Below are 23,807 nucleotides of genomic sequence, written 5' to 3'. Positions count from 1 at the left end.
CTTTAAACCTGTAATAATAGATGAAAAATTTAAATGTGTCTTTATTTGCTTTAATTAAGCTAAAGTTTTTAACAGGGACAAAAATGACAGTTTGTGTAGCAGGTCTGGACACGTAAGTAAAATGTTATACTGTTTATAAGCATGAAGTAAACATTAGCAAGTCATGTGACTCGTGTGTTCACTCATGGGAAAGTGCTGCGTGTGTCTCTGTGGCGCAATCGGTTAGCGCGTTCGGCTGTTAACCGAAAGGTTGGTGGTTCGAGTCCACCCAGGGACGAGTGTCTTTTATTGCACAACCTGCCTGTTGATCAAACGGATATGAGACACAACAACAATGTGTAGTCCAACAGAATAGTGGAAATAAGTAACTGAAAACATCCAGTAAACAACAGTCCTACAAGCACAAATATCCACCTGATAAGTCACTGGAGACCGGCTGTTTTGGTTTCTGTAGATGTTAAATGAAGATACTCGCCCAACGTGGGGCTCGAACCCACGACCCTGAGATTAAGAGTCTCATGCTCTGCCGACTGAGCTAGCCGGGCTTATGCAGCAGGTCAGAACAGACAGCTCATCGGTCAGACCATCAGAGAGATGTAGGTTTAATTCACTAACATCACGACCAGATTAAGAACTAATTTACAGTTTACAAACAAACACAATTCAGAATAAACAACAGAAACAGACACAGACTTACTGTCACTTTTAAACTACTACACAATTACTGAACCCGCTCCATTATGCTTTACACCTCAGTGTATATTATCTGGAAACAGATGCTCTTCATTTAGAAATATACTTTACATTTGCTTGTAAATTAAAATATCAATTCAGGTTGTTTTTAGTTCAATTGAAAAAATATTAACAGTAGCTCAACGTCCTAAAACCCAGAATCTACATGTATAAATCCTACATTCATTCCACAAAGTTCACAAACTACATGATTTAATGAGTGAAAACTTGATGTTTGGAGCCTCTCTGGTGTGCAGGCTGGTACTGTGTATCAGCACTACTTACTGTGTGCAGGACCTGAGTCGTATCTGCTCCACTCACTGGTTGGTGACATTAAACTCAGTCAAGAACTTTAAGAAATATATAGTTTAGATAATTCACACATATAAGAACCCACAAAACCTGTTAGATGTGTATTAAGAAAGTCTGTTTCAGCTGTTGAATTGGGTCAGTGTAGAATTATGTACAAGGATCTAAAGAGAGAATAGATGTACTGGCTGGTTAGCTCAGTTGGTTAGAGCGTGGTGCTAATAACGCCAAGGTCGCGGGTTCGATCCCCGTACGGGCCACACCCACCTTTGGACTTAAACTAACAAACAAGTGATCCTTCTCTAACTAGCAGGTACTATTAACCTGGACTTCAAACATTGTCTCTGACAGTGTGAGATTCTTTTACTGCCCCTCTCATTCAGGTCAGAAACATGCAATTATTACAATTTACTAAACTTAATGACCCTTCTGTAAATGGTTTAATGTGCACACTGCTGCTACTGGCTTGTTTTTCTTTTCTACAATGTAAGTTCAGACCTTCAGGTTCATGTTATTTGAGATCTCTACATAGATTTCTTCCTCATGTACAGAAAGACGCAGTTCAGTTTGAGAAGCGCACAGCGGGAGAGCGAGTGAGTCTGCGCGTTCAAATGAATCAAATGAGTCGATTTCTTAATCCGGTTCTTTAAGTGAAACGACAGGAATAGACTCGAAAGAGTCGACTCACTAATTTGATTGTACTCAGCAATGAGCAGTTGGAAGCTAAGGGAGTCGATTCTTTTTGATGAAGTCAACATTTTATATGTTATACACAATACTTAAAAGAGTCGGATCACTATCGTTAGCTGTCATTTAAAATACAAAGACAAACCATCTCATCTAACAAAATAGAATAAAATAATGTATAACAGTTTAATGATGCACCGTACATACAGTGAAGCAAAAACAACATAATTAAGCTCAACAACATGAAAATACATCAAATCACCTAAATATTATCTACATAACACATACAGCAAAAACATGTGAACGTGGAACCATGTGTGTGTGTGTGTGTGTGTGTGTGTGTGTGTGCATGCTTATGAATATTAATAGAATAGATACGTATAGATACATGAAGTGATATAAACACACATTAACTCCTCGGCAATAGAGAGATACAGATGTGCTAGTGGAGATTTATTATTGCTGAGCTGCTGTTCAATTCCAGTCCAGTTGGTGGCGCTGCTGCGTCTTAAGTTGTTCTGCCATCCGCCATTAACCATCATAAGAAGAACAAGAAGCTGCTGTGTTTGTACTGTAGAGCCTCATCTGTAAGTAAAATATGTATTTAATTATAACCCTTATATTTAATTATAACTACATTCTAATTCATAATAAAACTAGAGTTCATAATAAAACATCACTGTGAGGATTTGAGGAGCTTTAACTCCACTTTCATTTAAACACACAAACTATTAGCTGCTCCGCTACCTGTTAGCATCACACATGATTCAGTACTGATGAACCGATTCATTTGAACCGATCCATCTAAATGAATGAATTGAGAGGAACTGATTGAGTTTCTTCATGATTAAATCTCACATTTTTATATAAACACGTGATATTTTTAAACTTTTTTACAGTTGAACTTTATAGTGGAACTTTGTTTACAGTGGAACTTTGTTTACAGTGGAACTTTGTTTACAGGTGGTTTGTAGAGCTTTATAGTCACAGTCAGGTGAAACGTGTAAGCGAGCGTCTTTAATTGTGTACTAGCTTGATGAAGTAAACTGTTTACTGCGCGTCTAAACCATGTATTACGGTACCCGAAGCGTTGAAGAGGGTAAAACTGCTGTTTACAGTTTAATAAACATTATTTACCGTGTTCTGATGCATAAAATTCACTCAATTCAAGAAGAGCATCAACTCTGTTATTAATGAAATACATTTCAGACATTTTTACTGTAGGAATTTGTTGTGATCGGATCTCAAACTCATGTGAAGTGTCTATTCGGTTGTGTTAATACCACGTTTTGAAAATCAAAAATGTGAAATTAAATTGTTATTAAATGTCACCCCTATTATCATAAAGAACACTTATAGATAATGTTACTGTAGAAAATTGAAATAATGGGATGACAAACTTGTGTCAGTTTGGTTGTGTACAGACCAGCTTCAGTTCATAACAATAACAACAGCCAGTTACAACAGTCTAAAGAATTTCCCTTTAAATATAAATACAACACATCTGTCTGTCTGTCTATTAGAGCTTTAATAATGCAGTCAGCAGAAGAGGGACACGTCACCCCTGTGGATCTACAACATGAAGAATTCCAGAAGAAAATAATACAAAAGGAGGAGGATGAAGATGATGATGATATCTTCTGTAAGTAAATGTGGAGCATGATGCCAGTACAGTGTGGTACAGTACAGTATGATACAGTATGGTACAGTACATTTTCCAGGATGTAATGAGTAAAGTAATCCCAGTACAATTTTAGTTAAGTAATAAGTAATGAGTAATGGATTACTTTTTTGAGTAACTACCCCAACACTGCTCAGGTAGCTTTAGAGAGGACTACAGTCAGTCCTAGACGTTCTTCCAAGCAGTTTCTCTAATGTCATGTTACATTTACGGAATTTTAGTTAGCTCAGTTGGTTAGAGCGTGGTGCTAATAACGCCAAGGTCGCGGGTTCGATCCCCGTACGGGCCACACCCACCTTTGGACTTAAACTAATAAACAAGTGATCCTTCTCTAACTAGCAGGTACTATTAACCTGGACTTCAAACATTGTCTCTGACAGTGTGAGATTCTTTTACTGCCCCTCTCATTCAGGTCAGAAACATGCAATTATCTCAATTTACTAAACTTAATGACCCTTCTGTAAATGGTTTAATGTGCACACTGCTGCTACTGGCTTGTTTTTCTTTTCTACAATGTAAGTTCAGACCTTCAGGTTCATGTTATTTGAGATCTCTACATAGATTTCTTCCTCATGTACAGAAAGACGCAGTTCAGTTTGAGAAGCGCACAGCGGGAGAGCGAGTGAGTCTGCGCGTTCAAATGAATCAAACGAGTCGATTCCTTAATCCGGTTCTTTAAGTTAAACGACAGGAATAGACTCGAAAGAGTCGATTCACTAATTTGATTGTACTCAGCAATGAGCAGTTGGAAGCTAAGGGAGTCGATTCTTTTTGATAAAGTCAACATTTCATGTTATACACACTACTTAAAAGAGTCGGATCACTATCGTTAGCTGTCCTTTAAAAATACAAAAACAAACCATCTCATCTAACAAAATAGAATAAAATAATGTATAACAGTTTAATGATGCACCATACATACATGAAGCAAAAATAACATTCAAAGCTCAACAACATAAAAATACATCAAATCACCTAAATATTACCTACATAACACATACAGCAAAAACATGTGAACGTGAAAGCATGTGTATGTGTGTGTATGTGTGTGTGTGTGTGTGCATGCTTATGAATATTAATAGAATAGATACGTATAGATACAAGAAGTGATATAAACACACATTAACTCCTCGGCAATAGAGAGATACAGATGTGCTAGTGGAGATTTATTAATGCTTAAGCTGCTAAGCATTAACCATCATAAGAAGAACAAGAAGCTGCTGTGTTTGTACTGTAGATCCTCATCTGTAAGTAAAATATGTATTTAATTATAACCCTTATATTTCATTATAACTACATTCTAATTCATAATAAAACTAGAGTTCATAATAAAACATCACTGTGAGGATTTGAGGAGCTTTAACTCCACTTTTATTTAAACACACAAACTATTAGCTGCTCCGCTAACTGTTAGCATCACACATGATTCAGTACTGATGAACCGATTCATTTGAACCGATTTACCAAAATGAATCGATTGATTAGAACCGAGTTTCTTCATGATTAAATCTCACATTTTTATATAAACACGTGATATTTTTAAACTTTGTTTATAGTTGAACTTTGTTTATAGTTGAACTTTGTTTACAGTTGAACTTTGTTTACAGTTGAACTTTGTTTACAGGTGAACTTTGTTTATACTGGAACTTTGTTTATAGTAGAACTTAGTTTAACTTTGTTTACAGGTGGTTTTGTAGACTTTTGTAGTCACAGTCAGCTGAAAAGTGTAAGCGAGCGTCTTTAATTGTGTACTTAATTATCACTGCGCCATCTACACTAAATGTTTTACTGTGTGTCTAAACCATGTATTACGGTACCTGGGGGGTATTCCAGAAAGCAGGTTTAACAAACTTCTAACTTAAACCTGAACTCCGAGTTGACTTATCTCACCGTGTCATAGCCGGAGTTTTCTGTTCCAGTAAAGCGGTTCAGGGTTAGATTACTCAATTCTGAGTAGATTAAACCCGGCAGAAGCGCGTTCACGGTTAACTATAAACAGGCATTCTCAATGGAGTGGTGATAAATGGATTCATCATGGATGTGAATGAAAGAAAAAGTAGTCCGTAATATTTTACACCAATAGAAGTGTTTATTTTAATGTTTGCATGTGCAGATCATGAAAATGTTTTAAATGTAAAAGTAATACAGCATCGTCCGTAAAAAAAGATGTCACAAATGGCAAAAAAAAAGTTAGTTAAATGTGAGTTAATGCGTGAGTTTAAATTCAATAAAAAAACTTGTTGAAACATAATTCAACATTTAGCAGAAGGATAGGGCAAAATGTTTAATATGTCAGTTTGTCACGATTTTACACGTTTTTTCCGTTTCATTTACTCAATCTAGGTGTAATTCAAGTGGAATCAGATGCACATAGCAGCAGATAAAAATAAAATACAAAAACTTCTATGTTCAAGGCATGTTTATTACATGTAAATCATTAGTCTGTAGTGCATAAACTGTGGAATATTAAGAACTGCATTGGTACAGTCTGAATACTTTTATTGCCATCTCTACAGTGATTGGTGGTTTGAGCCTCCTGCAATTGTTAGTGATCTAAATGTCCCTAGATCCTGATGAGTATACATAATGTTCTTTAATACAAAAAAAAAACACTGTTGAAGAACGATAAAGAAACCATCTCCGCTGCCTCAGAGTGGGATAATACTGGGAGGCCTACAGAGGAACAGTATATGTTGAACATAGAGCATGGCATTTCATTTGATCTACCATTATAATGTGTGTGACTGTCCTCTAACAGAATGTGATGGGCAGTTCCGAATCAGATGAGGGACCATCCACATCCAAAGCTCAGCTTAGAACAGTAAAAATGTCTTACCAAATATCTGAAATATTTAGAACACATTAAGCTATGTTTGATCATAACATGCTATTTTTGTCTCTTTCTTTCAAGTTGGGTGTAAATAAAATGGACTATACAAGGTCTATCTGGAGAAACAAACTGCCAAGTGTGATCCTCAGGTGGAGCATATAAAACAGTCAAGGCTAGAAATTCAGTTGCTTGAATTTAAGATGGGTGTCGGTGCTACGGGTGTATAAATATAAATGTTCTCACTAAAGAATAAGGACAAGGAAATGAACTTGTTGCATTGTTTTATTTTCAGTGATCATGCACAGAGCCTGACTATTTGGCTTCAATGATTGTAATGTGGGGAGCATCACATAGGATCTTGATGAAAGCATCTGCATAAGATGGAGAACAGTAGGTTGCAGAACATGTATTAAATGTTACACTGTTTTATTTGACATTTATTCGTTTTTTAAGATAATGGTCACTACCTGTATGTGGAGGGATATTCTGTCTGCTGTTCAAATAATAAAAGACAACATTTTAATAAAATAAAATCCACATCTGTCAGCTACCCACCCACACACAACTGTAACATATATGCATATGATAATATTTGTAAAAAAATAATACTTGAATAGACCCATAACAGGGCAGTTGCAACATTCATTGATATGTAGTAAAATCATTCTTTAACATAATTTTGCAAAGACTTTTTTTGTACATACAGGGTTTTCACTCATTAATGTGGCTGTAAAAATACCACTACCAGTAAAATTATACACACACACACACACACACACACACACACACATATACACATATATATATATATATATATATATATATATATATATATATATATATATATATATATATATATATACAGTGTATCACAAAAGTGAGTACACCCCTCACATTTCTGCAGATATTTAAGTATATCTTTTCATGGGACAACACTGACAAAATGACACTTTGACACAATGAAAAGTAGTCTGTGTGCAGCTTATATAACAGTGTAAATTTATTCTTCCCTCAAAATAACTCAATATACAGCCATTAATGTCTAAACCACCGGCAACAAAAGTGAGTACACCCCTAAGAGACTACACCCCTAAATGTCCAAATTGAGCACTGCTTGTCATTTTCCCTCCAAAATGTCATGTGATTTGTTAGTGTTACTAGGTCTCAGGTGTGCATAGGGAGCAGGTGTGTTCAATTTAGTAGTACAGCTCTCACACTCTCTCATACTGGTCACTGAAAGTTCCAACATGGCACCTCATGGCAAAGAACTCTCTGAGGATCCTAAAAGACGAATTGTTGCGCTACATGAAGATGGCCAAGGCTACAAGAAGATTGCCAACACCCTGAAACTGGGCTGCAGCACAGTGGCCAAGATCATCCAGCGTTTTAAAAGAGCAGGGTCCACTCAGAACAGACCTCGAGTTGGTCGTCCAAAGAAGCTGAGTGCACGTGCTCAGCGTCACATCCAACTGCTGTCTTTGAAAGATAGGCGCAGGAGTGCTGTCAGCATTGCTGCAGAGATTGAAAAGGTGGGGGGTCAGCCTGTCAGTGCTCAGACCATACGCCGCACACTACATCAAATTGGTCTGCATGGCTCTCACCCCAGAAGGAAGCCTCTTCTGAAGTCTCTACACAAGAAAGCCCGCAAACAGTTTGCTGAAGACATGTCAACAAAGGACATGGATTACTGGAACCATGTCCTATGGTTTGATGAGACCAAGATTAATTTGTTTGGTTCAGATGGTCTCAAGCATGTGTGGCGGCAATCAGGTGAGGAGTACAAAGATAAGTGTGTCATGCCTACAGTCAAGCATGGTGGTGGGAATGCCATGGTCTGGGGCTGCATGAGTGCAGCAGGTGTTGGGGAGTTACATTTCATTGAGGGACACATGAACTCCAATATGTACTGTGAAATACTGAAGCAGAGCATGATCCCCTCCCTCCGGAAACTGGGTCGCAGGGCAGTGTTCCAGCATGATAATGACCCCAAACACACCTCTAAGACGACCACTGCTTTATTGAAGAGGCTGAGGGTAAAGGTGATGGACTGGCCAAGCATGTCTCCAAACCTAAACCCAATAGAACATCTTTGGGGCATCCTCAAGCGGAAGGTGGAGGAGCGCAAAGTCTCGAATATCCGCCAGCTCCGTGATGTCGTCATGGAGGAGTGGAAAAGCATTCCAGTGGCAACCTGTGAAGCTCTGGTAAACTCCATGCCCAGGAGAGTTAAGGCAGTTCTGGGAAATAATGATGGCCACACAAAATATTGACACTTCAGGAACTTTCACTAAGGGGTGTACTCACTTTTGTTGCCGGTGGTTTAGACATTAATGGCTGTATATTGAGTTATTTTGAGGGAAGAATAAATTTACACTGTTATATAAGCTGCACACAGACTACTTTTCATTGTGTCAAAGTGTCATTTTGTCAGTGTTGTCCCATGAAAAGATATACTTAAATATCTGCAGAAATGTGAGGGGTGTACTCACTTTTGTGATACACTGTATATATATATATAACATTCCATCCATAATGTTATAATTAATGTTATAACAAGCCTTTTTATTAATATTGTGATTATTGTGATTAATAATGTTGCAGCTGCCCCTTGTGGCAACTGTCCCCACTCTCCCCGAATTGACTGACTGTGATAAAAACGGAAAGGTTTGCGAATAAATCCATCCGGAAATGACTAAACTAAGTTTAGTGACTCGTTCCTGACTAAGATCTCTTCGAATAATTAGCGCGTCGGGATCCACTGGATCCTGGAGTAAAGAACACGCCGGGTTTACATGAGGAAAGTGCGAGTAACCCCGGGTTAGGTTTAAGTTAACCTGCCAGCGAGCAGGTTAGCTTCAGAGCGTAAGTTGCTATAGTAACTGACACAGGCTCTCTTTAATCTCGGTTTCTGGAACGGAAAACCCCGAGTTTTCCTTAATTCTGAGTTAACTTACCCGGTTTAATCACTTAACCTGCTTTCTGGAATACCCCCCAGGTACCGTAATACATGGTTTAGACGCGTAGTAAAACATTTAGTGTAGATGGCGCAGTGATAATTAAGTACACAATTAAAGACGCTCGCTTACACTTTTCAGCTGACTGTGACTACAAAAGTCTACAAAACCACCTGTAAACAAAGTTCAACTGTAAACAAAGTTCACCTGTAAACAAAGTTCAACTGTAAACAAAGTTCAACTGTAAACAAGGTTCAACTGTAAACAAAGTTCAACAGTAAACAAAGTTCAACTGTAAACAAAGTTCACCTGTAAACAAAGTTCAACTGTAAACAAGGTTCAACTGTAAACAAAGTTCAACAGTAAACAAAGTTCACCTGTAAACAAAGTTCACCTGTAAACAAAGTTCAACTGTAAACAAAGTTCAACTGTAAACAAAGTTCAACAGTAAACAAAGTTCACCTGTAAACAAAGTTCACCTGTAAACACAGTTCCAGTATAAACAAAGTTCAACTATAAACAAAGTTTAAAAATATCACGTGTTTATATAAAAATGTGAGATTTAATCATGAAGAAACTCGGTTCCAATCAATTAAATCATTTTGGTGACTCGGTTCAAATGAATCGGTTCATCAGTACTGAATCATGTGTGATGCTAACAGTTAGCGGAGCAGCTAATAGTTTGTGTGTTTAAATGAAAGTGGAGTTAAATCTCAAATCCTCACAGTGATGTTTTATTATGAACTCTAGTTTCATCAGGAATTAGAATGTAGTTATAATGAAATATAAGGGTTATAATGAAATACATATTTTACTTACAGATGAGGATCTACAGTACAAACACAGCAGCTTCTTGTTCTTATGATGATTAATGGCGGATGGCAGAATAACTTAGGACGCACCAGCGTCACCAACTGGACTGGAGTTGAACAGCAGCTCAGCAATAATAAATCTCCACTAGCACATCTGTATCTCTCTATTGCCGAGGAGTTAATGTGTGTTTATATCACTTCATGTATCTATACGTATCTATTCTATTAATATTCATAATAGAACTGTACTCAACTGTATTCATAAGCATGCACACACACACACATGCTTCCACATTCACATGTTTTTGCTGTATGTGTTATGTAGATAATATTTAGGTGATTTGATGTATTTTTATGTTGTTGAGCTTTGAATGTTATTTTTGCTTCACTGTATGTATGGTGCATCATTAAACTGTTATACATTATTTTATTCTATTTTGTTAGATGAGATGGTTTCTCTCTGTATTTTTAAATGACAGCTAACGATAGTGATCCGACTATTTTAAGTATTGTGTATAACATATAAAACGTTGACTTCATCAAAAAGAATTGTGCTCATTGCTGAGTACAATCAAATTAGTGAATCGACTCTTTCGAATTTGTTCCTGTCGTTTGACTTAAAGAACCGGATTAAGGAATCGACTCGTTTGATTCATTTGAACGCGCAGACTCACTCGCTCTCCCGCTGTGCGCTTCTCAAACTGAACTGCGTCTTTCTGTTCATGAGGAAGAAATCTATGTAGAGATCTCAAATAACATGAACCTGAAGGTCTGAACTTACATTGTAGAAAAGAAAAACAAGCCAGTAGCAGCAGTGTGCACATTAAACCATTTACAGAAGGGTCATTAAGTTTGGTAAATTGTAATAATGGCATGTTTCTGACCTGAATGAGAGGGGCAGTAAAAATATCTCACAGTGTCAGAGACAATGTTTGAAGTCCAGTTTAATAGGACCTGCTAGTTAGAGAAGGATCACTTGTTTATTAGTTTAAGTCCAAAAGTGGGTGTGGCCCGTACGGGGATCGAACCCACGACCTTGGAGTTATTAGCACCACGCTCTAATCAACTGAGCTAACCGGCCAGTACATCTATACTCTCTTTAGATCCTTGTGCATAATTCTACACTGACCCAATTCAACAGCTGAAACAGACTTTCTTAATACACATCTAAGAGGTTTTGTGGGTTCTTATATGTGTGAACCATCTAAACTATATATTTCTTAAAGTTCTTGACTGAGTTTAATGCCACCAACCAGTGAGTGGAGCAGATACGACTCAGGTCCTGCACACAGTAAGTAGTGCTGATACACAGTACCAGCCTGCACACCAGAGGGGCTCCAAACATCAAGTTTTCACTCATTAAATCATGTTGAGCTACTGTTAATATTTTTACTAAAAACAACCTGAATTGATGTTTTAATTTACAAGCAAATGTAAAACATATTTATATATGAAGAGCATCTGTTTCCAGATAATATACACTGAGGTGTAAAGCATAATGGAGCGGGTTCAGTAATTGTGTAGTAGTTTAAAGGCGACAGTAAGTCTGTGTCTGTTTCTGTTACTTATTCTGAATTGTGTTTGTTTGTAAACTGTGAATTAGTTCTTAATCTGGTCATGATGTTCTTAATCTCAGGGTCGTGGGTTCGAGCCCCACGTTGGGCGAGTATCTTCATTTAACATCTACAGAAACCAGAACAGCCGGTCTCTGGTGACATATCAGGTGGATATTTGTGCTTGTAGGACTGTTGTTTACTGGTTGTTTTCAGTTACTTATTTGCACTATTCTGTGGGACTACACATTGTTGTGTCTCATATCCGTTTGATCAACAGGCAGGTTGTGCAATAAAAGACACTCGTCCCTGGGTGGACTCGAACCACCAACCTTTCGGTTAACAGCCGAACGCGCTAACCGATTGCGCCACAGAGACACGCGCAGCTCTTTCACATGAGTGAACACACGAGTCACATGACTTGCTAATGTTTACTTCATGCTTATAAACAGTATAACATTTTATTTATACAGTGCTGGGTTGCCATATAGCACTTTTTCACCTACTTTCGGCCTTTTCTTTCCTGTATACCAAAAACAGTCGCCATTGCAGGTCTTCAACACGTTACAAAAACACTTGGGACAGAAGAGCCATAAACACTCTTTAATTTGTATATATTATAAAATCTGTACCCAAGCAACAAGCTGTAATTTATTTCTAGCAGCACTAGATGGAGACGATGTACAACATTTTGAACTTCACTTTAAAAGTCAGTTGAATGTGTTTTACTGTAGTAAGAATGAAAGTTTGAGCTGATCTTTGTGTCATTGTGTAGCTTTGATGAAGAAAAAGTCACTGGGTCAGTGTGTAACAGGAGGTTTGGAGTGACGGTGTGTGTGTGTGTAGATAAAAGCTTCCAGCACCTGGTATTCCCAGGCGGTCTCCCATCCAAGTACTAACCAGGCCCGACCCCTATATTAAAAATAGTTTGACTTTATTATATTAAATTACATCTGAGTTTAATTGATTTATCCCTTATATGCACTTGTTATGGATTAATTGATCTTAACTATAAATAATACAAAAATAAAAGCAGTAACTATAAAACAAGGTTTGTAGGTTGTGAGGAACATTAATATGTGTTTATAAAAAATAGTTTGACATGATTCCTCAATATATTAAAAGACGTTAATGGATTTATTTCTCTGTAATAAGTGCAGATGAAATGTTTTCTACGTTTTTCTGTTTTATGACGCTCCCTAACGCGTTAGCTGAAGTTGGCGCTTGATCAGAGGTTTCATTTTAATCTTTCTTTAAATAAATACATTTAATCTTAAAATTATTATAAAATAGTTTTTGTAGTATGTAGCCTACTTTCATCTGTGTAAGCATTCGTTAAATAAGTAGGTGTTAGGACAGTGGTAAAGTTAGTTTTATATTGGACATTCGACTTTCTTTCGGCTCATTCTCGGCTAATAAACATCCAAAATTTAATATACATTCATATTCTGTCTTTTCAATGCTTTAGCAATACTGTAAGTACTACAACAGTCACACTAATTAAGCTCTTTGAATAAAATAGAAAGAGAAAAAACAGATATAGAGATAAAGATTTTTTTTTATTGTTGTATGGTTATTCATAATTTATATATATACAGTGTATCACAAAAGTGAGTACACCCCTCACATTTCTGCAAATATTTCATTATATCTTTTCATGGGACAACACTATAGACATGAAACTTGAATATAACTTAGAGTAGTCAGTGTACAGCTTGTATAGCAGTGTAGATTTACTGTCTTCTGAAAATAACTCAACACACAGCCATTAATGTCTAAATAGCTGGCAACATAAGTGAGTACACCCCACAGTAAACATGTCCAAATTGTGCCCAAATGTGTCGTTGTCCCTCCCTGGTGTCATGTGTCAAGGTCCCAGGTGTAAATGGGGAGCAGGGCTGTTAAATTTGGTGTTTTGGGTACAATTTTCTCAACATGGCACCTCATGGCAAAGAACTCTCTGAGGATGTGAGAAATAGAATTGTTGCTCTCCACAAAGATGGCCTGGGCTATAAGAAGATTGCTAACACCCTGAAACTGAGCTACAGCATGGTGGCCAAGGTCATACAGCGGTTTTCCAGGACATGTTCCACTCGGAACAGGCTTCGCCAGGGTCGACCAAAGAAGTTGAGTCCACGTGTTCGGCGTCATATCCAGAGGTTGGCTTTAAAAAATAGACACATGAGTGCTGCCAGCATTGCTGCAGAGGTTGAAGACGTGGGAGGTCAGCCTGTCAGTGCTCAGACCATACGCCGCACACTGCATCAACTCGGTCTGCATGGTCGTCATCCCAGAAGGAAGCTGACGCACAAGAAAGCCAGAAAACAGTCCAAGAACATGGATTACTGGAATGCCCTGTGGTCTGACAAGACCAATATGAACTTGTTTGGCTCAGATGGTGTCCAGCATGTGTGGCGGCGCCCTGGTGAGAAGTACCAAGACAACCGTATCTTGACTGTAGGCAAGATACGGTTGTCTTGGTACTTCTCAACAAGAAGCCTGAAACATATATATATATATATATATATATATATAACATACATATAGTAGTACTTTATATTAGTAGTAGTGGGGTTTTTTTTCTCTGCTGTTGTATTTGTTCTTGTTTTAGGCAAGCAATCCTGTGATTATTTTATTCTTGCTCTTCTTCTTCTCTTATTATGACATTATCAGCATCATCACTAAACATGGACATATAGTCCAATGACAATTTGTTACACATGAGGCACAACAAAACAGATAGTTTAATATCTGCAAATGATACGTAAAGACTAAAAGCCATCAGTATAAGCTGCGCGGCATTGTGTCTAAATAAAACAATTGAACAACGCTTGCTCTATGTCAGAATGCATATAAATGGAGCCACTTAATGTTGTTTAATGATAATAGTTGACCATTACACTGTCAGCTTAATCAAAACTTAAATCCTAACAATAATAACGGGACGATGTTTTAAGTGTATCCAGAGTGGTAGAGAGAACAGAGTGGCGACACTCCCATAGGGAACCGTTGTACATTTTCATCCCATAGAGCCACATTCATTTCTACTACTTAGCAAACATTTTCAGTGATTTCATAACAAATCTTTAGTTATTTAATCCGCAGCAGATCATAAAATTAAATAAGAAATATTTAAGCACCACTTTTTAGTTTAAGCACCACAAACATGACATGAGGTAATATTTGTGATGGTCATCCTGATGACCTGTATGAATCTCATGAATAACTGATGACACTTGTACCTTAATTACTAAAATAATTAATATATTGCTCCTGCATTAAGACATACATTAGCAGTGGTGGACAGTAACTAAGTAAATGTAACTAGTTGGGTGAGTTTTTACTTTAACTCCACCACATTTGGTGGTGAAATGTTTTACTTTTTTCTCCACTACATTCTGAACAATCTTTGATTCCTTTTGGTTTATGTGTGAATAAAAATATAACATTGTCAAAATAAAGGAAACGTGAAGCGATCGCACCAATCAGTGTTTTGTTCTTATGATAATTTTAATAAACATTAGTGTCAGATTAATGAATGACACTAGAGTCTTTTCACCTAAAAGTTGATTAATTAAGAGTCTTGTTACAGAAATGATCATGAAACATTAGAGCCATAATAAATCATGCTACTTTTACTTTCATACTTAAGTACATTTGAAGGTAAATACTTTAGTACTTTTACTCAAGTGGAGGTAAAGAGTATTTTTACTATTACTGGAGTAATATTTTACCTTGGATATCTCTACTTTAACTACATGGTTTGTGTACCTTGTCCACCACTTACATTAGACAAAATGAACTTGTGCATATTCATAATGAATTCATTCATGTATTACATTTAGGAATCAATTATTAATCACTCATGAAATAAGAGATGAATGAAGCTCTCATGTACCTGCACTATAATGTTTCTGGGTAACGCTCGCTCCGTGGCAGTCAGGGCCCAAAAACAGTAATATATTAATTAAAAAATAAAAGACAAAGAGTCAAGTATTACAAACATGGGAAACTATCTAGATAAAGTGGGTATAACATATTCAGATCTAATATTTAAAAAAAGAAAATTCTCTTAACTTGATAAGATGGGTGGCTCTTAAAAGAACCGTTGGTTTGCCAGAGCGACTAAGGCGCATTACTTGGAGCTGGTGTACTTGGTGACGGCCTTGGTACCCTCGGACACGGCGTGCTTGGCCAGCTCACCGGGAAGCAGCAGGCGCACGGCGGTCTGGATCTCCCTGGAGGTAATGGTGGAGCGCTTGTTGTAGTGAGCCAGACGAGAGGACTCACCAGCGATACGCTCGAAAATGTCGTTGACGAAGGAGTTCATGATGCCCATAGCCTTGGAGGAGATCCCGGTATCAGGGTGGACCTGTTTCATGACCTTGTACACGTAGATAGCGTAGCTCTCCTTCCTGGCCTTTCTGCGCTTCTTGCCTCCTTTGACGGCGGTCTTGGGGACGGTTTTCTTGGAGCCCTTCTTGGGCGCGGCCTTCGCTGGTTCGGGCATGATGCTGCTGTTTCCTCTAGAACAAACTGCTAGTGAATATAGATGCTCTACACGCCCGCTTTATTAACCCTGCATGCTGAGTAAGCCAAGATGGAACACGTAACTCTGATTGGTCCAAGGTCCTGGGTTTCTATTGGACAGACAACATACCGTTCCACGCCCCCTTCTGCCCCATTCACTAGAATCTGTTCTTTGTTGTCTGTTCCCGCTTAATCTGAGGTCGATACATGTTTTAAAACCGAATTTAAAAGATTCAATAGCAATATTTTATTAAATTTTATATATAAATATATAGATAGGATAGATAGATATTTTTCTGTTTGTTTTTTAAGCGAGGCATTTAGGCACAATGTTTTACTGTATTTTACACAGAGATCGTGTTAATGATTGTAGTGTAATCTACAGTATGGCTGTACATTGGTAGTATGCAAACACGCCGTATGAAAGCTAAACAAGATCGGATAGTAAACGTAATACTAAAACTATTAATGATAACGCCAGGTTTTTATGGCTACACAAAAAAATGCATCAGTAAATGTGTTATTTTTACTTATAATGATGCTTTCAAGCTTTTGGGGCTAAACAAGTGATTTGCAAATCTACGCATCAGTGAACGTATTACTACTAATAACAATATTAATAATAAAAAAGGAGAACTTTATCTTTTGTAGAAAATATGTGTGGCTCTTAAAAGAGCCGTTGTGTTAGCGTGGAGGTCTGAACGTTTAACCGCCGAATCCGTACAGGGTGCGTCCCTGGCGTTTCAGAGCGTACACCACGTCCATTGCGGTGACGGTCTTTCTCTTGGCGTGCTCGGTGTAGGTGACGGCATCACGGATGACGTTCTCAAGGAAAACCTTGAGCACACCGCGGGTCTCCTCGTAGATCAAGCCGGAAATACGCTTCACACCGCCACGGCGAGCCAAACGGCGGATGGCGGGTTTAGTAATACCCTGGATGTTATCACAGAGAACTTTGCGGTGACGCTTAGCGCCTCCTTTTCCAAGACCTTTGCCGCCTTTTCTTTTTTTTATTTAATATTTTATTTAAACTTCATCAGAGTACATGGAAATTACATTACATTATCAAGACAATCATTTACAATTTTAAAATCTTCCACAATTCAGAGTCCTTAAATAAAACATTCATTGTTCTTATTCTTTTCAGTTCAGTTCTTATATTTTTATAAACATTCTCTGCTGAAACAAACTGTTGGTCAATAGTCATTCTGCATCTTGTTTTCCATAATTTAGACTTCACAATACACAGTACTAACCACAAGAAGTCATGTTTATCTTTAGGCATGATTTCATAAAAAATACCGAAACAAACGGACTTCATATGAATTTTAATCTCAAGACCTAAATTTTCCATTTTGCTCCATACTTCTTGGGAACGATAACACTCTAGAATAAAATGTTCTAAAGTTTCCTCTGTCTGGCATTTTGGCATAGGGCACATGTTTGTCTTCACAAAACAACTCCACTTCACTACAGATCTCACTGGAAGTCTCCTCACTGCTACCAACCATGTAATATCCCTTAACTTCTCAGATATTTTTTTACATAAAATATTATTTACACATTCTTTCTTTTCTTCCTCTCTAAGGCCTCTAAAATCCACTAAATTACAATATTTCAAATCTACTATTAGCTTGTAAATCTTTTTATTAGAATCCTTAATCCAATCTATATTCAAAACATTAAATTTATTTATAAAATCACCATAAATTAATTTATAATAAGGAACTAAAGCTCTAGAGCGGCCTTTTTTCTGTTTCCAATTTGTGATGTTTCCAATCCAATCAGCTTGTCTGTTAATGCCATTTGCAATAATTTTACATACAAAAATTTTTGTTTTAATGGAAAGATCAATTGCTCCTAGACCACCCATTTTTTTCTGTTTATATAAAAGTTCACGCTTAGTTACTTCACGTGTTGAATTCCAAATAAAATTACAACATAATTTATTCATATTTTTAAGCCATTTATCTGTGGGAGGGAAAATACAGGATAAAAATATTATTTTTGATAAGATAAAGGTCTTAACCATATTTATTCTTGTTTTATAACTTAAATTACAATTTTTCCATTTACTAAATTCTTCTTTAATAATTTGTTCTTTTTCTTTCCAGTTATAATCTACACAGCCATTGTTATCAAAATATATACCTAGGACTTTAAGATGTTGAGTCTCAGATACATCAATTGGAAATTTTTTATTAATGTCTCCAATCCACTCACATTCTGATTTTAAAACATTCAGGGTGGCTCCTGACACTTTCTCATATAAGGAGAAATGTTCATAAATAATGTCTAAATCTTTTCTTGTTTTAATGAACACAGTAATATCATCAGCATATGCAGATATTATAAATTGGTTGTCACCTAATCTAACTCCTTGTAGTCGTTTATCATTTCGAATTTTAGTAATTAATGGACTTAAGCCAAGAACATATAGGGCAGCACTGAGGGGACAACCTTGTTTAACACCTCTCATGACTTGAAAACATTCTGTCAAATTACCATTAACATTAATCTGCACATTAGATTTTATATACATACACTTAATCATGTTAATAAAATTATCAGAAAAATTATACATTTTCAAAACTTCCCATAAATATTCTCTTGATACAAAATCAAAGGCTTTCTTCTGGTCCAAAGTGACCATATAAAAACTTTCACCACTCTCAAACACCAATTCCCTCGAAATATTTAAATTATCCCACATTAGTCTTCCTTTGATAGCACAGGTTTGTTCTTTAATTATTATTAAATCTAATACATCTTCTAACCTATTCATTATTATTTTGGCGAAAATTTTGTAATCGATGTTCATTAAGGTTAAGTGTCTCCAATTATTAATATCATTTACATCTCCCTTCTTATACAATAAAGATAAAACACCATCATAAAAAGTGTCATGCATATAACCTCTTTTTACACCTAAATTAAACACCCGTGTTAATAAATTTGAAAAAACAAGAATATCAAAGTGATAAAATTCAGATGGCAAACCATCTTTACCAGGAGATTTTTTAAGATTCAGTTGTTTAATAGCAGACACCACTTCACATTCTTTAATACTTTCGCCTAAATAGTCATAGTTTTTATTATGTTTAAAGTCTAAGAAGGATTTTAAAGATTTTTTATCAATTTCAATTTCCTTATACATATCTTCACACAAATCTTTAATAGTATTCATTATCTCTTTAGCATCTGTAACTACTGTACCATTTTTATCTTTGATAGAACTAATGTAAGCCTTTTGTCTTTTTTGGGAGTATAAATGAGTCACTTGAGATGAATTTAAAGTTTCATCAGAATTATATCCTATTTGAACCGCCCTTTCCTCTTCCGGACATGGTTACTGCTCTCGTCGAGATGAAGTGAGTCAATGCAGGACGATGTTCACAGCGAGCCTGTTATTTCCCTCTACCGGACCTAGTTGAAGACGATGAGGCGGAGTTAAGCAGCGACCGCCCACTGTGACCGCAGCTGCTCGGAGTAGATCTTATAGAACGCGCTAGTGCCTCCACTGTTTTTCACAGTAAATCGGCTCACGATCCATCCAATGTTTTCCACATAACTATTATTGTAACTGATGTACGCTATGCAGTTTTTAGGAATGCTTTGCCAACAGGATAAAAAAGAAAAAATTCAACAGGGCTTTTATGCAACACTAAAACCTATTATAATGCAGTAGATTTTTATCTTAATTATTCTTGATGTTGATGTACTATTTTGATTTTGTACTATGATTTGATTTGTATGGTGTATGTACGTATTTGTTTTGATTATTTGTCTTATGTAAAGCGTCTTTGAGTATCTTGAAAAGCGCTATATAAATAAAATGTATTATTATTTATTATTATTAGATCCGCAATATTTGTCTCAGTTTTAATATTGTACAATTAGGTGGGACAAATAGCCATTAGAGACATGACAATGTAGCCAATACAATCTATATCAGGAGATAAGGTTCAGTTTATGATCAAAATGGTAGTTGAAATAAGAAAATTTACAGTAAAATTGGAGTAAATTAAACAAAATGCTTTAAAAACTTTAAGAGAGAGAGAGAGAGAGAGAGAGAGAGAGAGAGAGAGAGAGAGAGAGAGAGATGTCTGAGTAAAATAAAAAAATGAATAAATACATTAAAAAATGAAAACATTAAACAAAAAAAATAAAAAATTTAGATAAATAAAGATTAATAAAACATACTCAGTACTAGACTATTTTGAAACCCCACTGCTTTTGCATCTTACCAATAAGGACGGATCCTGCTACTTTCCTTGCATGGTCCAAAAAGAGGAAATCAACCATGAAACACAGATATACTTGATAGGAGAAATGTGACTGGTTAACGCATATTTTTATTTATTAAATTATTTTTAATCTTCCATGGGAAAAAAAATCTATGTTTCCAGTCAGAAATTTTATCCAACAAATGTAATTAAAATTCAATAAATATATATTTAAAAATATATATATATTTTCTCACAGTTCTACACATAAACGTGTAGACTAACTATTGAAGTTACTTTACATGTCTGTGTAAAAAGTGGCCAAAAATGACACAAAACATGTTACAGACCACAGGACACAGTAGTTGTTGCGACACGATATTGGAAAAAACTGACATTGCGATTTATTTTCTTCCTGTGATATATATTGCGATATTAAAAAAAAATATTAATAATATTAATAATGCATGTATCTTACTTTAAATAAGGGGCTCATATGTGAAAAAATGGTGGTGCCTACAAGGGATACAAGAGATTATGACAAGCTACATCTTTGTACTCGGTTGAAACTGAGCATTAAACTAAGAAAGCTTCAAGATCACATGAGGGAATTAACAAGATTGACAAAATGGGTCATTTAATATTTAATTTCACAATCAAAACCTCTTCAAGTAGTAAACATTATTTAAAAAAAATATGCAAACAAAAGAGCAGCTATAAACCTGTTCCAAATCCGAGATGCCTTACTAAGTTCACTACTGAGGCATGTTAATATTTCAATGTTATTTTGACTCAAGAACGAGTGAGAATCGGAAGCGTCCTTAGTGATGAAGGCAATCCCAGAATTCATTGCGGCATGTCTTCTCTCACAGAAAATAAACATGGCTGACGGTGCGGACAAAGTTATTTTCAAACGTAAAAAAATAATTATTGATTTTTAACGAGTGTTTTTATTTGCAAGTTTGGGCTTGTCAGCAAATGTAACAGTTATCTGTACACGAATCGTTATGTTATAATGACATGTTAGCGCCGTCCCACATCATTCTATTGGTTTTAATGGCAAGATGATGAATGCTAAACGTGAAACCCGATGGAATCGCTAAGTAGCGCGTTCAAATAACCTGCCTTATAAAAGTTAATGACTTATTAGAATCCTCTCTACTGAGGCAGCTGCATATGTAGGCAGGAAGACAGCGAGGCGGCTCACTAGGATTTCAAACATACTGGTGTAGATATGTCATGGAAAATGAGAACGGTGTGAATTTTAGTTTTGTGTCAAGCAGCAAAAAAGTTGAAGCATGACGTATTTGATTTAATTTGCATTAAATGACATCGCACGTCCTGCAATGTGACTATTGCGCATGCACACATCGCGATGATGATGCTGAACTGATATATCGTGCAGCCCTAGTAGTTGTGTAGAAAAAATGACACATTACTTATTAGAGTGTAGTTTGACTGTCTCTTATATAGTCAGTGAGATAAAAGCACCAAAGCTTTGAATCAGTCCCGCACATTCCTGCTGGTTTAATACAAGCTCTGATACACTGAGTCCAGTGTTACAAAAGTGAAACAAGCTTCAAAGCCTCGGTATCAAATGTTCCATCCCTAATAAACAATGTTTTGTCCATTTTGTGTTAATTATTTCAGCCAGTTGGCAGCTTTTGTTTTTCTTGTTGAATTCCTTAGATGTTTAGAGAAGCGGACGGTAGATAGAGATGCACAGGCCACGTCTAAATGTCTGCACAAACAATCCAAAAACAAAAGCAGGTCAGCTGGATAAAATGATTTCTACAAAATAGACAAAACATTGTTTAGCGTTACCATCACAAACACCGTCCACTTTACCCCCAAGAAACTGACTGGCAGCAGATAAGCAACAAGCACTTCCTGTGTATTGTACCTACCATTTCCGTCAGATCGGCCATTTGTAAATTTGTCTCGGCATTGGTAAAAGTGTTTCAGCTCTTGTAAATTTGTTTTTGTTTTTTTGTAATTTTGTTTTCTAAAATGTAAATTTGTTTTGCACTTCTCGGCCACCGTACAAGGTACTAAACTAATCAAAATACAATGTTTTTCCTGCCTCTCTCTCTACTGTTACCAGGAGAAAACGTCATGAATAACAAAAAAAACAAAAAAACAGGGCTTTACCCCCTACTCTGCTTTTAGGTTCGATTAAAATAATAATAAAAAATTACATAACTAAGTTAAACTTTTAACTACCAGAGAAGATACACAACACGACATAAAAAAACTTTGGCGGTTTGTCTGGTTGGTGGCGCAGGAGGGGAAGAGATGACTCCCGCTCAGCCAAAACAAAGTACATGCTCGGAGTTTCTCAGGAATGGAGTTCCAGAGTTTGGGACCAGATATACTAAAAGCCCTGTCACATAGAACGAAGCCTGAAAGGGGGGGCAACAAGTACGTTTTCATCTGATGACCAAAGTGAACGAGTAGGTAAGTGTGGATGAAGTAAATCAGTGAGATATGTAAGTGCTTGGCCATGCAAGTGTAGGAGTTATGTGATCACGTGATCTTGTATGTGTTAGGACCCTCGATGCTGAATTTTGTACATGCTGTAGCCTCTTCAGCCTGGAGGCAGGGTGCCCATAAAGAACAGCATTACAATAGTCTAGTCGGGAAGTGATTAGTGCATGAATGAGAGTTTCAGTTACAGAGAATGAAAGAAAGGAGCACAGTCTAGAGATGTTCTTAAGGTGAAAATCAGCAGTTTTAGCAACATTTTTTATGAGATTCAAAAGAAAGAGTGGAGTCTAGAATGACACCAAGATTGCGGACCTGAGACAGGGAAGAATTGGTAAAATCTGGGAATTTCAACATATCATATTTTTTACAATTCTCCAAAAGTGCCACCAGAGGGCGGCAACACAAAAAAAATTTAAACATAGGTTACAAGATCTCGTTTTACTATAATGTTACGATTCCTTTTGATGGTATAGGGGTATTGATGGGGTAAGTATCTAAAAAAATAACCTTTTGTGAAGTACCAGAGTAGCAGAGAGCGAACAGACCCAGACACAAACTCTGGATTGTACTGACTTTTTACTGGAAAAAATGAGAAAAACAATTCACAAAACAGATATTTATGGTACAATCTATAAATAAAATATATACAATATAAATTAACATAATAAACAAAAAAAAACATGAGGCTCTGGGCTTAGGTGGTGCTAAAGCAAAGAAAATAATAAAACATAACAAATCCCCTAACAAACAAAAGACAAAACAAAACCTACACTAGGATTACCTGTCTTAACAAAAATACATGGGGTGGCACACACCTCTTACCTAATGTATTTAGACAGATGGCTTCTTACCTGTAGCAATATGTATGGGCTTGCCCTTACTTACCTGCCCAGGCCCTGAAATACAGCCACCTGACTGTACGTAGTGACGGTACATTTAATTTAGCTGAAACACTGAGCAGGAGGCACAGACACATACACACACAAATACAAGGGTTAGACTTTCT

General features: G+C 36.5%; 1 protein-coding gene, 1 long non-coding RNA gene and 4 other non-coding genes across 6 annotated transcripts; 3 read left to right on the top strand and 3 right to left on the bottom strand.

Moving 5' to 3' along the window:
• The first annotated feature begins 203 nt into the window (after positions 1–203).
• Positions 204–277, top strand: trnan-guu (transfer RNA asparagine (anticodon GUU)). The gene has a single exon. It is a non-coding gene; the product is annotated as a tRNA-Asn (tRNA).
• Positions 278–472: 195 nt separating this feature from the next.
• Positions 473–545, bottom strand: trnak-cuu (transfer RNA lysine (anticodon CUU)). Its single transcript has one exon. It is a non-coding gene; the product is annotated as a tRNA-Lys (tRNA).
• A 682-nt stretch (positions 546–1,227) lies between these two features.
• On the top strand, positions 1,228–1,301 carry trnai-aau (transfer RNA isoleucine (anticodon AAU)). Its single transcript has one exon. It is a non-coding gene; the product is annotated as a tRNA-Ile (tRNA).
• Positions 1,302–3,257: 1,956 nt separating this feature from the next.
• LOC134328258 (uncharacterized) lies at positions 3,258–10,397 on the top strand. The gene is made up of 4 exons (XR_010014721.1): positions 3,258–3,370; positions 6,321–6,388; positions 6,532–6,629; positions 10,015–10,397. It is a non-coding gene; the product is annotated as an uncharacterized LOC134328258 (long non-coding RNA).
• A 1,465-nt stretch (positions 10,398–11,862) lies between these two features.
• On the bottom strand, positions 11,863–11,936 carry trnan-guu (transfer RNA asparagine (anticodon GUU)). Its single transcript has one exon. It is a non-coding gene; the product is annotated as a tRNA-Asn (tRNA).
• A 3,757-nt stretch (positions 11,937–15,693) lies between these two features.
• LOC134328252 (histone H2B-like) lies at positions 15,694–16,068 on the bottom strand. Its single transcript, XM_063009337.1, has one exon. It carries the CDS (start codon positions 16,066–16,068, stop codon positions 15,694–15,696), a length of 375 nt encoding a protein of 124 aa, XP_062865407.1.
• Positions 16,069–23,807: the final 7,739 nt, after the last annotated feature.

This window comes from Trichomycterus rosablanca, chromosome 15 (assembly GCF_030014385.1).
Source record: "Trichomycterus rosablanca isolate fTriRos1 chromosome 15, fTriRos1.hap1, whole genome shotgun sequence".
Taxonomy (NCBI): Eukaryota; Metazoa; Chordata; class Actinopteri; order Siluriformes; family Trichomycteridae; genus Trichomycterus; species Trichomycterus rosablanca.
Note: the sequence above shows the minus strand (reverse complement) of the source record. Positions and strands in the feature narration are given on the sequence as shown.

Bases quoted from the DNA above. Each gene is read 5' to 3' on its own strand.
- LOC134328252 (XM_063009337.1), bottom strand. From the start codon at position 16,068: ATGCCCGAACCAGCGAAGGCCGCGCCCAAGAAGGGCTCCAAGAAAACC.